Source organism: Anopheles merus, chromosome 2L (assembly GCF_017562075.2).
Source record: "Anopheles merus strain MAF chromosome 2L, AmerM5.1, whole genome shotgun sequence".
Classification (NCBI taxonomy): Eukaryota; Metazoa; Arthropoda; class Insecta; order Diptera; family Culicidae; genus Anopheles; species Anopheles merus.
Genome location: NC_054083.1, coordinates 44,079,171 through 44,093,840, shown reverse-complemented (window position 1 = coordinate 44,093,840; position 14,670 = coordinate 44,079,171). Strand labels below are relative to the sequence as shown.

Here is a 14,670-nt window from a genome sequence, read left to right as displayed (position 1 = left end):
GCGGATGTAAACTTAACAAGGCAAACGATGCGCACATACATTAATCTAACAATGGCATAATTGTACGGCTTCGAGAATGGCATTTGTTTGCTTCTTCCGTTTTTGTTTCTGCACTTCTGTTCTGTGTGTGCTTGTTTCGTTCGTTTCTCTTTTTTGTGGCTTTTTGGCTTTTGTTTGTTATTTTGTTATATGTTTTGTTTCCAGTTTCTTAGCTCTTCTTCTTTTTCTTGTTCTTCTCTTTCTTCTTCTTCGTTATGATTGCTTTGAGGAGGGGTTTGAGATTTTATGCATATTACGCTATTGGTTCCGCTAATTTTCCACATTTAGTTTTTTCCCTCTCTTCGTTCTCTCGCTCTCATTCTTTCCATCTTTCTACCTCCCTGCATAGTTGTGCGTCTTAGTATATAGTACGAAATAAACAACATAAAAAATACGCATATCCGTACATCGGTAATCGGTACACATAATACAACATATATGTCGCTACTGCTGGTCCTGCTTCTCCTCCTCTTCGCTGTCTCGCTGCGGCTTCTTCTATCCAACACTAGACCCTCCCACAAACAGGCCTTATATTTGTGGGCAGGCTGGAATAGGCAGAAAGGGTGGATCGGTACCTTACACCCCTATACCCCCTTTCCATGTCTACTACCACCGCTTCCTTCATCATCGGTTTGATCGTTCGTCCACTCGAAATAAACAAAACCAACCCCCACTGGAGCCTACAGTGTGGTTTTTGTTTGTTTGCTTGTTTGCTTGCTCTGAGTATGATCTATTGATGTGGCGGCAGGATCAGCATTCTGCTTCGATTACCGCAATCACCACTGCTGCTGACCAGAACGATAACCAACGATGTCCACCCGAAGGTGCACACTTGCGCCAATCGAAATTTATCCCAATCGAAGGTGTGAATATCCTAACTGTTCCACCATTCTCCCAGTGAGCCTCTCGCAGTGAGAATGGCGGATGAAGTTGGCCACTTGCACGATTGAGATAATAGCCCTTCCGATCGGGATGCAACGGGAGCATTCCTTCATCGCGGTGACAGCACGAAAGCATTGGAGTGGTGGAAGGCAGGCTTTTGTGCCCTTATTACCCACCTTGTTTGCCTGGCGAGACAGCCGCGCCCAGCTCTTTCACCAGCTCTTTTACACCTACTTTGGTTTCTGTATATTAGATTGTTGTACAACTAGAAATGGTGTCTGTGTTTGTGTGTGTGTGTAATTCTTTATACGTGTGAATGCAGTAAACATAGCTGACACATAATTGTAACACAAAAGAGCTAACGCATCCAAAAAATGCTATTCCTTATGTGACTGTGTGTGTGTGTTAGTGTGTTTGTAAACTAAAATGTCGTCCAGTCAAACGCCTTCAGTTGAGGTAGTACAACCACGGTCACCAAATCGGAAGGTGTTCGCATAATTGTATACTAAGGTGAGAGCAAACGTTACCAAAAACGTAACACATTCTGGAATAAGGCAGTATCGTCAGCCCTCGCACACTAGGTACGTTACCAAAATAACGCTATCAGTCAGAATTGAGTCCAGGAACTCAGGTGGTACCAAACTAAGTCCCCTTCTGGGCTGATGGGGCAGAGAGACTGATGTCCATGTATACCAAGCGGATCGAAAAATGGTGCGTGCCAAACCAACAGCACACTTGAACCACACTTGGAACCACACCAGCAATGTTTGGGAAGCAAAAATTAAGTTCTCTGTACACCTTTCCGCACGGGGAAGGGCCATCATGCGAACGCACGCACGCAACAACAACTAAAACGACTTGAAGACGTGCACGTACAAAAAAAAACCGACGGTCCATTTCACACTGCGTTCTCGTACGCATGTGCGTCAAAATGCGCGATCGGGAGAGGGAGCTTGGGTAGGCTGGTGATGCGAACGGGCGCGAGACAGGCGTTTTGCTAGGAATGGGAACGATTCCTTCTCACCTCTTCTCACCCATTCGTGCACACACACACACCATCGATTGAAGCAACAACAAATGTCTGCCAGCAGCAGACTAACGGTGCGAGGGAGCGATACCACAGCACTAAGCATAACAGTCCGTGGCGTTACGGGATGCGTTACTGAAAGCGGTTACAGGTGCGTCACGGAAAAGTAACGTAACGCTGGGACGCGTGAGACGAAAGGATGACCACTAGAGCCACCAGGGATGATTCTTTCATCTCTTGCAACAGGGAAAAGGGACAGTTAGGGTTTGTTGGGCGGAAATTGAGCGTATTTTTTATGAAAAGAATGGTTTCTTGCGAGGAGATATTTCCGAATGAAAAAAAAATCACGGTCCTCACACACACACACACACACAGCGGAGTCGAACCAATTTACGGGCGCCCCCAAAACGGCCTTCCATTTCAACTCCGTTAATGTGTGTGTGTGTGTGTGTGTCTATTTGTATTTCTCTCTCCCTCTTATAACGTTATCGTTTGCTCTATTTTTTCTGTATGATTTCATGCAAGCCACTGTCGTACGTATGTGTCCGTGTACTTAGGGATGATACTGTGGTGATGGTTGTGTACGTGATTAGTATCTGCTTTTGGTCGCTTGATTGTTCACAGGGTGGGTGGTGTGGGTTTTCAATGTTTGCTTCAGTTTGCCCTTTGTTTTGGTCGTGTTTTGTAGGTTGTATAAAATTGGTTTTTGAGTTTAAAAAGTTTGCATAGAAACCGGGTTGTGCCTCCGAGCTGACCCCGGAGGCTCGTAGAAAAATCGTCTGTTAAGAAGAGGAGATTTTAGTTGGTCTAGACTTCGCCATCAGAGGGACGTCCCACTGAACTAATTGCTCACACCGTGCCACTGGTGCTACTTGGGGAATTCGTTTGAAAATTAATTTGAATGGTTTCAATTTGTGTGTGTTTATTTTTTTTTTATAAAATTTGGAAATGTAATTCTTTAATCCCCAATTCGGAAATTATGAAGCTTTTTTTTATAAATACCAATTCTCATGCCTTATGCCGTCTGTGTGAGAAATTTAGAAAAAAGGAAGTTTTAGATTTTGTAAAAAATAATATTAAATGGCGACAAACAAGCGTGAAACATCGACCAACTAGTTTGTGTTGCTAGAACTACCGTTACAGAACCCAAAACGATACAAAACGAAACTGTAACCTAAACATACTTTTTCTCAAAGCACTGTCCGCTTTGAAACGGGCGTTACACCGGCAGCGGCTGTCACACTACGTAGCAGTAGCGGGCCAGCCTGTTGCCATTGGAAGCACTGTCCTACTGTCATACACAATATGGCACACACGCACACACCGTGTACTCGTGTGCCTACTACCCGCTGTGCAAAGCGACGGAAGGCGTTATGGCGTTCTGAGAATTTTATCATGCCTTCCTTTTCTCTCCAACGGCAAATTTGTCGAGCAGCTCGTCGAGCTGCCCGTCCCTGGCTCCGCCTCATTCCCCTCGCCTGAGCGCGCTGCCGAAGGTTTGGATGTGTTGGTGCGTCAGACGGCCAATCGCTGTCAGCCGTCGTCCGTGCTTTTTCCCTCCATAGCGCTATCTCTTTCTCGCGTGTGGACAATGCTCATGAGTTGCTGTGGCGCTTAAAAAACCGTTTACACTGCTGCGATGCATTTGAATTTTCACAAATCAAACAAAAAAAGCGCAATAAGTTCTATTGCTGCAATGTAAAAATGACTAAGGAATCGCTAGCTAACGCTGGAGGGTTTGCTGTGAAACGCGCTGAATCCTAATTCGCATTAACACGTTCATCCCGGCGCTGATTTTCATCAACTTTCCTTTCCACCAGCACCTAGAACGCAGGCTGGAAAGTTCACTGGCAGGCAGTGGGGCCTGCCATCGATCTGAACGTGTTAAGCATTAAGCATAACTTTGTTACACTAAGCTTTTGCTTTCGTATGTTGTAGATTACACAGATATGCTGAGCCGTCTGCGCAAGGGTATGAGCGTGCGTGTGTGTGCAAAACTGTCGCCAAATGTGTTTTTTCCGAAATGTTATGATCCATCGATCAAAGAAAGGAAGGTGTTTATGAAAGGCGGAAAGACGAATTGAGGCCCCTGTCAATGGTAACTGATGACAGGGAGGAGGGGGTAGTGGCACACAGCTGTTGGGAGATTGAACAGTATACTTATATTGCCGGCGGGAAGGGGGGTGGCCATGGGACCCCTACGATCATCGGTCACAGGCCCTAAAATTGTAGTTGCCATGGGGGGAGGGGAGGTGCAAATGGTTTTCTCCAGCCACGGAGCCCTAAAGACCATCTTTCCGGGGGCCCTTGTCGCTAATACTCTGTCCACTTGTAGACATACGGCATACTACAGACTAGCGATATTCGGCGACCGCCTAGTCCGCCTATCGTTAGGTCTACCGCTGGTTCATGGCCGTGTTTTTTTTATCGTGGAGGTGCATCCTTCCCCCTGCCTGCAGCGTATGCATCGAACAGGAGACAGTGTGGCAGTATGCAAGTTGCACGCTGGATAGGAGCGGTCCCGCGGCACCGCCATCATTCCGCACATCTGCATGCCCGTCGTGGGTTCTAACCGCGTATGAACCGTCCGCCGTAGCAAGGGGTGACTATCCGGCTACGCGGTACTCAAGTCCTGAAAAGGCCGGCATGATCGCGTAGGCCATTACGCCAATAATAATAATAAGAAGAAGAAGAAGAAGAAGAACTTAGCATAGCAGTCCACACTCGGGGAAGGTTTTTGTTTTGACTTTGGTGCTGCCGGGTCTACCGCTGTGGCGCGACAAATGCACGGAATTCACTCGACTAAAACATGAACCTACCGATCCGAACCCATTCCAAGGCAATGCCGGTCAATCGGCGTCATGATAACTTCTCCAAACCAACAAGCCGCCAGATTCTGGACGGGTAGGTGCAGCACCATATGCGCGAAAGAAATTTGCTACATATCACACGCACGTTTGCTTCGATCGTGTGCCTTTTTAACACCCCCAACAGCAGAACCGATCGCAAAGATCGTGGTGCCAATCCGATAGTTGTGTTGTCTCTCAGGTAGCGAAATCGAAAATGCATGGACTTTGTAGCCGCAGCGGATGAAAATGTACGCATCAGAATCAAATAGTTTTGGGGTTTCCACACGCACGCACACACACACAAAAACATACACGCACACATGCACGTACGCGTGTACGCGGGCAGGCACCCGCGAAAGCGCAAACGCAAGCACGCACCCACGAAAGCGCGAACGCAAGCACGCACTCCCCCCCCCTTCCCCCCAACAGACCACCCCCCCCCCCTCCCCGCATGATCGATTACGGCTACCCTATCGGTAGAACGGCTGGTTCAGCTTTCTTGTATCGCATCCTCATCCAAAGCGCCGGGCGGGGTGGGGGATCGCGGCATGATAGAGTGAACGGTCACTTTCCCCGCGCTGTGTGCGTGTGTGTGTGTGTCGAGACCCAAAAACTGGAGACAGATTTCGGCAAATAAAAAAAAAAAATTATTACCACTATACACTGTGCTACATGATGCATAGAAGGTCGTTGAAGCATCAAACATGCTCAAATAAAAAATATTAGATTAGTGTTAGACGTTCTCCTACGCTTGTTTTAAATAGGCTTCTTCACCCTCAATTGGCAGGGGCATCGAATGGTCTCATCAGCAGCGGCACGAAATAAAATAATCCATCAATACACCGATAACACTTTAAATCCCAATCCAGCTTCTCCCACGGCGTCTCAAGGTCACACACAAATTAAATAAATGCTAACACCCACCAATAACAATACACAACCTCAATGCACATATAAGTATCAACGCATACACCACAACACCCAATCAGCTGGCGGCGGAAGGCACGGGCTGAAGCTCTCAAGTAAGGCAAGCCAGGGTGAAGGAGGGAGAGGAGAGGAAGAAGCGGACGAAAAAATGGGCGCCAATATTTTTTTTTAAATTTTTTGACCGTTTTTATTTTTTTGCTCCGCCGCCGCCCGAACTGCCCGAACTGCCCGAATTGCGCGACCCAGCGCAGGAATCGCTGAAGTCCAGCGCGTGAGACGAGCCAAAATCTGCGCTGGCCAGCGCAGATTTTGGTACATTTTCTGCGCTGGAAACTGCTCGAATTTGCGCAGCGGGTACGATGCTGCAGAGGCTAGAGTGTTGCGGTACAACACGCTGAGACAAACATGTGAAGCATCTATGCCTTTTGCTCTGTTCTATTTTTTGTTAGTTGATTCCTTCGAAATTGCTAAATATATTGGTCGAAAAACAGATAGGAAAGAAAACCCAATCAACGGCAGAATGGTTAGAACGTTCTCTATGCACTAGGTTTGTTGTTTTTCGTTTTGTTTGTTTCGTTTTAAATCGGCTTGCACTATAAACCATCCAGCCAGTGGAGAGAAAACAATAACCTGACCTGTTTTTGCAATTAGTTCTTCTGTTTTTTTTTTGCAAAGGAGAATGCGGGGAGACGAGCGCGGATACTTTCCTCGTACTCCAGCTACTTCGTGCACTCAATCGCACTACGACTACCACTAAACGGTACTCATTTCTGAATGGCTGTACGCGTTTTTGCTGTCCGCCAATGTCCTGGCCCGATCTTACCGTACCTCCGTGGAGACAGCGCAACAGGTTTGGCGCTTAGTTCCACACGCGCAGGAACGAGTCCCAGGATCCTGTCGCCACTGCCATACCGTTCTCCGTGACACCTAAGCAGGACACGCGGTTGTCGTGTCCGGCCAGTATGCCCGCCCGTTCCGCCTTCATCGTGTCCCACACGTTGCAGTTGAAGTCATCGTAGCCCGCCAGCAGCAGCCGGCCCGACTTCGAGAACGCCACGGACGTGATGCCGCAGATGATGTTGTCGTGCGAGTACATGGCCAGCTCCTGGTCGGCCCGAATGTCGAACAGCCTGCAGGTGGCATCGTCCGAGCCGGTCGCAAACGCGTGCCCATTCGGGAAGAAGGTGACCGCATTGATGTCGCTCTCGTGCCCCGGGAACGTCTGCTTGCACTGGCCCTCGCGGATGTCCCACAGCTTCGCCGAGGCATCGCACGCCCCGGAGACAAACACCCGGCACTGGGGCGACAACGACAGCGCCATCACGTCGCCGGTGTGCCCCAGGAACGAGGTGCACTGTTGGCCCGTCTCGATGTCCCACAGCCCGCACGACATGTCGCCCGAGCTCGTCACGATCTGGTTGTCGTCCAGGAACCGGCAGCAGGACAGGTAGCCCGTGTGGCCGGGCAGCTCCCGCGACACGCGCACGTTGCCCTCGCGCGTCTTCAGATTGTAGATCGAGCAGATGTTGTCCAGGCCGCCGCACGCGACAAAGTTGCCGGACGGGGCGTACGCGCACGTCATCACCCAGGAGGAGCGCAGCGGGATCGCGTGCACCTTGTTGGTCGTGTGCGAGTCCCACACGATCAGCTTGCCGTCCTGCGAGGCCGACACCAGGTTGCGCGAGTCGCTCCCCCAGTGCATCGCGTAGATCTTCGCCAGATGGCCCCGGAGCGTGCGCCGGGTGCGCATCTGTATCCGGCCGATCGGTTCGAGATTGTTCGTCGCCTGGACGAGCGACGTGTCGCAGGCCGCCTTCCGCGCGTCCCGGATCGCATTCTTCAGCGTTTCCGCCTCCTGCCGCAGCGCCTCCAGCTCGTTCATCGTTCAGCGGTGTTCGCGGTTCGGTTTACTTCTCTCTGTACCCCTCTCTCTCTCTCTCTTTCGCCGGAGCGTTTGCTGCTGGGTCTGACCGTCTGGCTATGGGAAGCGTTCAAGCCAGTCGATGATCCTTGGCTGGTGCCTCACCCAAGCGCTTTCCCGACTGCCTTGGGGGAAATTGGGTGCTACCACGGATCCGACTCTGGTTGCCTCGACACGTCAAACCGCACGCGAGAGCAACAGGAAAGCGCCTTTCCACCTTTCCGCTTCTTCCTCCTCCTCTCTCTCACACACACGCGCGCGCACACACACACTCGCAAACAGTGTCCCGGAGACCGAAGGGCTAGTCCGCGTACAGTACAACTCCAGGCTTTTCCGACTGCTGGTCACGAACTCATGCAAAAATTTTCCCGTTTTCCGCACAGACACACGCACACACGCGCGTTATTTCCTGCTGTGGTTCGCACTCTCTCTCTCTCTCTCTCTCTCTCTCTCTCTCTCTCTCTTCCCCACACGTTCTTTTACTACGAGCTTTCCTTCTTTTTCACGCTCTCTCTCTCTCTCTTGCTCGCTTGCTCTCACTCACACGTACACGTTTCACGACACGGCGAGCTCACGCATGTCACAGCGACGACTCGACGGTGACGATACACGGACGACGGGCCAGCAGCACGGACTGCTGGGTTGCAATGTGAGGAAGCACCGCACACCCTCCCCGCTTGCTGGCTGGTCGTAGGCGCGCCCGTGGATGATATGAGCGAACGTCGTCGTCGTCCTCTCCTGCCGTTCCCCTTTTTCTCTAGGCGGACGATGAGAGAGCGTGAGCGTGATGAAAACTCTCGCTCGTTTTCACGCTCGTCTTCCCGCAATAGCAGCCAGCACTAAGCACGAAGCAATTTATCGATTATCTGCAGTTTTAGCCGTGTGTGCTGCTATACCACCCAAAAAACCACGGCTGCTCTCTCGCTCTCTCTCTCTCTCTCTCGGTCACAGACACACTCCGTGCAAAAGCTGGCTGCCTAGTTGGTCACCTTTACGCCGTCACTTCGTTTTTTCTTCTCTCCTCGCAGCGAAACTGTTCTTTTTTCTTCTCTTCATTAACTAATATACATATATATTTATCTAACCGACTGGAAATGGAAGTGGGAAAAGTAGGAAAAAAGGGAAAATCACACACAATTGCACTGATTAGTTTTGCACGTCACACATACACACACAAAAGCCCGTCACAGGATGTTCAATCCAGTCCAGCTTTGGAACCGCAATATGGGCCACCACCGTCCATCACTCTCTCTCTCTCTCTCATCTCCCCAAACGCCCACCCCACCCAAACGGGGATTGAAAAGATGCCGTTTCATACTGAAGTGACCATCACCACCCCTTACTTCCCTTATCCTTGGTTTGGAGCCCCATTTTCGCAGGCACAATAGTCCCCGCTCCACTCCCCTCCCCCCCTTCTTAACCACACTTTGCACCTGACGTGACCGTAACGTGACGGACCGTCCCGTGCAAACTGCAGGGTTCGCTTATCGTCCCAGCTCAGAACAGTAACACACACACACACACACAGATACACAAGGGCTTCCGTTTTTTCACTTTTTCACCCCACCCTTCCACGGCAGTCAATCAAGGTTGACATTGATGTGTGCGCGAGCTCTGTGCCCTGAGCTGGAGGCGGTCGAAAACCCCTGCCCCCCTGCCCCGTGCAGGGCGTGTTCCAAGTGCGAACGCAAACGTGTGTGAGATACAGCCGGAAGAAAAAGAGGAAGAACAGAACTAGAAGAGCTAAAAGAACAGAAAATTGCACACTTTTTCTTCTTCCTCCTCTTCTTCTTCGGTGGTCCTGATTTCCTTCCCGACCACTTTTGCCTACACTTTGGAGTTTGCTGATCGGGGGGAGGGGAAGTTTTGGAGGGTGAAGTTTTGGCCCCAACGTTTTTCCCCCCGAATCACAATCCTACTAATAAAACCTTTCATCCAACCATCGCTATATAGTTGGGCAAACTATTAAAATGCACAAAGGCACACACACACGCACACAGTCACACACACGGAACACCCCCAATGCGTGCGCTGGGAACACTGAGGCAAAATTTTCCACCGAACCGTCCGAAAACCATCATCAATCATGGGGCGCCTCCATCGGGCTGCACGCACTTGGGCCAGATTGCTGGGTGAGGCCCCTTTGGCCACACTTTTCCGGCTGGATAACACTCACCCTTACACTGCACTACGGTACGGCCGATTTTCATACACTATTCTGCTGCTGGATGCACATGATACGGTGGAAAATTGCAATTTTCTCGTCCGCGGTACCGTGGTTGCGACTTTTCCGTGACTCAGTAAAAAAACGAAACACTCCCCGAGCGAGCACTGGGTGTGCGCTGGCCGTCCCGATGGCTTTTCCAACTTGCTCATTTTTCCCTGCTCTCTTGCGCTCTCGCTCTCTGGGTGCAATTTTCCACTCTCTTGCTCTCTGGGAGGCCGCCGAGATACGCAACACAGGCAGCAGGCCCTGGCGATGACGACAGCTTTTTCTGGAGCTTTTCCTGCTGTTGCTGCTGCGATGTGGAGAGCCAACAGCGAGAGAGGGAGAGTGCCCATGAGAGAGAGAGAGAGAGAGAGAGAGAGAGAGAGAGAGAGAGAGCGTTGTCCGTGTTGCGCTTGCTCCAACGCACACTTTTGGCTTCCGAAAATTTGCTCGCCGACATTTTTCTTTTCCCGCAAGGCAAGGCGCGCACACAGGCCGAGCGCGCTGGAAAATGTTGAGAGCTTTTTTTTTCGGGAGAGCGAACGGCGGCTCCGGGCGGTTTGCTGCGGCGACAGTGGCGGCAGTCGGTGGAAGCTGACTACAGGGCGGTTGTTCTCGGTTGGTGAAAATGTTGTACCCATGTGCTCGGCCACATTCTTACCGGACACCCGAACGGTCGACTCTCACTGTGCAAGCGGGTAGAGCAAAAGCTTACCCATTTCGTAGGGGCACGCTGTGCAGGGAATCAATTTTATTTTGTTTTTTTTTTGAGTTGTTCCAAGTTGTTGTAAAACAGATAATTAAATTAAAACGTATTTAAACAATTTCAGTTGATGTCACACTCCGTAGTAGTGTACACGCTGGGGGAGTTTGCCTTCGAAAAGCTCGCAAAATAACCGTCATTTTAAATCATCATCCTACCTTACAACGACCATGGGATGTCGTTATCGCATAACACACCTGTTGAAGATCACCAAAGTAAGTGAAAATTCAACGAAGAGAACACCGCGCAGCAGCAGGTATGGTCATAGATATACACGTATGAGACTTTATTCATGAATTTAGACGATCTGCACATAACAAAAAGAAATCTGCAACGGTCAACACTGTTCCAAACCAGTGTTCCTAAAGCGATACGCGCTGCGGATGCCATCCTCCCTCTGGATCGTATTTGGAATTTGGCTAGTGCAAGATGATGATGAGCAAGAGGATTGGAGGTGGAAGGGTGGAAAGGGTTTTTGGTAGGTGATGTACTATACTCGTATTAAAAAAGGCATTCCATTCTACAGTGTTCAGTGCTCCTACCTCTATGTGTTCTGGTCTTTCGCTACACTCTAGCTTCTCTCTAGCTCTACTTTGCCTTTTGTTATAGTCGCCGAAGAATGATGATCCCGCCATTCCCGCCCCTACTACTCCCTATATTGGGTGCGTGTGTTTTTGCCAGTGAGTTTTCATTGTACGGAATTGTGCATTGCTTGCACTGTGTTTGATGTAAAACGTCCATTATCATCATAATCAACATCATCCGTCAATATGTTGCATCCACATGGGTGTGCGGATAAGCTCGCATTGAAGCTCGCTGCTGATGAATGTGGACCTCGGCTTGACTTAAAAACCGGCATATGATTATTAGATTTTGTGATAGTGTGGTTGCATTTTTCGTACTGCTGCTTTTTCGATAATTTCCCTCCATTTCATTCATGATCGCCCTGTCTAGGGCATTCTCTCCACTCTTAAATCCTTCCCGCGTCATTCCGGAGATCCTACACATCATCATTCTGTGCCTAATTGTTGTTATTTCCATTTCTTTTTTTTTTGTTTTAGTGTTTTCTATCCATAAATATATTCCGTTTTAGTTGCCTTTCAACATTCAACACATCGAACGCTACTGCACACCATCCACTTTTCCTACAACTTACAAATTTGCTTGCTTGTTTTTTAGGTATAATAATAATAATTATAGTAATAGTCTATATGCCAATCGATGTTCTTAAGCCGTGGCCATTTTCTCCCACCCACATTCTTTATCTCTTTCTCTCTCGCTCTCTCTCTCTCTCTCTCTCTCTCTCTCTCTCTGTACCCTTCTTGGCTTCACTTTGTTTTCTTTGATTTGGGATCCCTTTTCTGCACTGTGCAGAGGAAGGCAGCGTCGGCCCATTTCCTTCCGAACACACGCGCGTCCTTCGCCACACAAGGGGTATACAACGCGTGTACGCACACGCACCCGAAGCGAAGGACTAATGAATAAAACTTAAATACTAACCTAAAAAATACAACGTATATGTATTTAGGATGCGTTTTTGGGTGCATCAGTTTGTGCTGCTGCTGCTGCTGCTCGTAAACGCATTTAACGTGAGACATTTCTATGCGCGCGGGCGCGATCGCCTTCGGCATTCGTAACCGCAGCTTTCCATGGGCAAATGGGATTCAAAACGGTAAATGTAGAGATGTTACAAAGCAAGAAAAAAAACACAATAGTTAACCAATAAGATGCAATAATACGGGCGTAAAAATACCGATTGTTTTTGTTTGCAAAATTAAAAAAGAGAAAAAACAACTCGCTATTGCTTGGGGTAAGGTTTTAACGACGTGTGCTTGCTGACGTGTGTGGGAAGGGGGGATGATGTGTGTTGCGGTTTGTCCTCTGCTGTCCGTACTTGTGGAACCGAGGTTTCGCTCGTTGCATTTGAATTTGAAGAGCATTTGGTAAGGACCAAACGGCGGTAATTGCAAATTCACCATATTCACCACACCACCCAGAGCATTGCACAGTTGGCGCCCTCTACCGCACACTAGCATAAGCTATGGCGCGCGGTGTGGTTCCAACGGCTCGAGTTCCACCGTGCTCGTGGAGTAAACTTGGAGCAGAGCTAGACTGCTCCTCACACGCTCAACGACAGTTCCACGGGCAACGGAAAGGTTGATAACAAGAAAATAGGTAAAAAATAATCCTTCCAATGTGCGGGTTTCGCCGCTGCGTCGACGAATGTTGGTAAACTTTTCGTATGCTCTCACACTACACACACACACACACACACACAAAATTCCACAAACACTCTCTGTCTCTGCTGTTTCGTCTAGTTCCACACGCGCAGGAACGAGTCCCAGGATCCTGTCGCCACTGCCATACCGTTCTCGGTCACGCCTAAGCAAGACACTCGATTGTCGTGCCCGGCCAGTATGCCCGCCCGTTCCGCCTTCATCGTGTCCCACACGTTGCAGTTGAAGTCATCGTAGCCCGCCAGCAGCAGCCGGCCCGACTTCGAGAACGCCACGGACGTGATGCCGCAGATGATGTTGTCGTGCGAGTACATGGCCAGCTCCTGGTCGGCCCGAATATCGAACAGCCTGCAGGTGGCATCGTCCGAGCCCGTCGCAAACGCGAACCCGTTCGGGAAGAACGCCACCGCATTGATATCGCTCTCGTGGCCCGGGAATGTTTGCTTGCACTGGCCCTCGCGGATGTCCCACAGCTTCGCCTTCGCGTCGCACGCGCCCGACACGAACGTTTTGCCCTGCGGGGCCAGCGACAGCGCCATCACGTCCCCGGTGTGCCCCTGGAATGATGTCGTCTGCTGGCCCGTCTCGATGTCCCACAGCGCACAGGACATGTCGCCCGAGCTCGTCACGATCTGGTTGTCATCGAGGAACCGGCAGCAGGACAGGTAGCCCGTATGTCCGCCGAGCTCGCGCGCAATGCGCACGTTGCCCTCGCGCGTTTTCAGATTGTAGATCGAGCAGATGTTGTCCAGCCCGCCGCACGCCACATAGTTGCCGGACGGGGCGTACGCGCACGTCATCACCCAGGAGGAGCGCAGCGGGATCGCGTGCACCTTGTTGGTCGTGTGCGAGTCCCACACGATCAGCTTGCCGTCCTGCGAGGCCGACACCAGGTAGCGCGAATCGTTGCCCCAGTGCATCGCGTAGATCTTCGCCAGGTGGCCCCGGAGCGTGCGGCGCGTCCGGAGCTGGATGCGACCGACGGCTTCCAGCTGTGCCGTCGCCTGCAGGATGGAGGTGTCGCACACCGCCTTCCGCGCGTCCCGGATCGCATTTTTGAGCGTTTCCGCCTCCTGACGCAGCGCTTCGATTTCGTTCATGCTGTCGCCTGTCGTCGATCAGGTGGTGGTGGGTGGTGACGGTGTACTCACACTACTACGGTTCCACACCTCCTCCTCTGGTGTCGTCACACTCTGTGTTTGAGCCGTCCCATTGCGTGTGCCAATAATTAGTCGCGTTGGTATGGAAGGTAGCGAAGGGCATGGAGGGAGAAAGGGAAGAAAAAAATACACACGTAAGAGATCGACTAGCCACTATTGTATTCAGATGATCAGATCGTTAAGCTATAGAGAGATGCTGCTAGAACGAACATCACCACCATCATCATCATCATCATCATCATCGTCATCATCATCGCCCTTTTTCCAGCAGTGTGAACATCACGATCCACCTGTCTCGTTTTCTCTCACTCACTCTCTCACACATATACACCACAAACCTTATTCACCTTGCAGTGTTTTGCTAATGTTTGCTTTGGCTCGGGCTGCTGGGGCTGCTACGGTGCCAGCCTCCTTTGCCTTTGCCTCGCCCGTGCCCACAATCTGACGCGCGCAAGGGGGTGGGTGGGGGGTGGTGATCAACCTAGAGACACGCACGCACTTGCTCACTCACTCACGCAATGGACGTGGGAAGGGAGAAAATAGGAAGGGCGAAGGGAAGGGTGGGGGGCTGTATTTCCTCACTGTGGATCAATTAAACCCTCCCCTGCCGCTGTAGCACTCAATTGCCCGTTGCCACTGGGCTGGAGGGAGATGGA

The 14,670-nt window shown here is 50.5% G+C and overlaps 3 protein-coding genes across 3 annotated transcripts in view; 1 reads left to right on the top strand and 2 right to left on the bottom strand.

Moving 5' to 3' along the window:
• LOC121592351 (uncharacterized WD repeat-containing protein alr3466-like) overlaps positions 1–9,984 on the bottom strand; it is a 25,106-nt gene extending 15,122 nt beyond the window's left edge. The window contains exons 1-2 of the mRNA XM_041913750.1: positions 9,822–9,984; positions 6,590–8,733 (exon numbers count right to left, since the gene is read on the bottom strand). Of these exons, the coding sequence (XP_041769684.1) occupies positions 6,590–7,606 (1,017 nt within the window). The 5' untranslated portion in view covers positions 7,607–8,733; positions 9,822–9,984. The remainder of the gene's footprint in view (positions 1–6,589; positions 8,734–9,821) is intronic.
• LOC121593237 overlaps positions 1–11,140 on the top strand; it is a 27,553-nt gene extending 16,413 nt beyond the window's left edge. Inside the window, exon 2 of the mRNA XM_041915439.1 lies at positions 10,685–11,140. The gene's annotated coding sequence lies outside the window, so the exon portion shown is untranslated. The remainder of the gene's footprint in view (positions 1–10,684) is intronic.
• On the bottom strand, positions 10,875–14,670 carry LOC121593233 (guanine nucleotide-binding protein subunit beta-1). Its single transcript, XM_041915437.1, has 2 exons — positions 14,362–14,670; positions 10,875–14,047 (listed from the first exon to the last, which is right to left on the bottom strand). The coding sequence occupies exon 2, from the start codon at positions 13,952–13,954 to the stop codon at positions 12,932–12,934; it is 1,023 nt and encodes a 340-aa protein (XP_041771371.1). The 5' UTR covers positions 13,955–14,047; positions 14,362–14,670; the 3' UTR covers positions 10,875–12,931.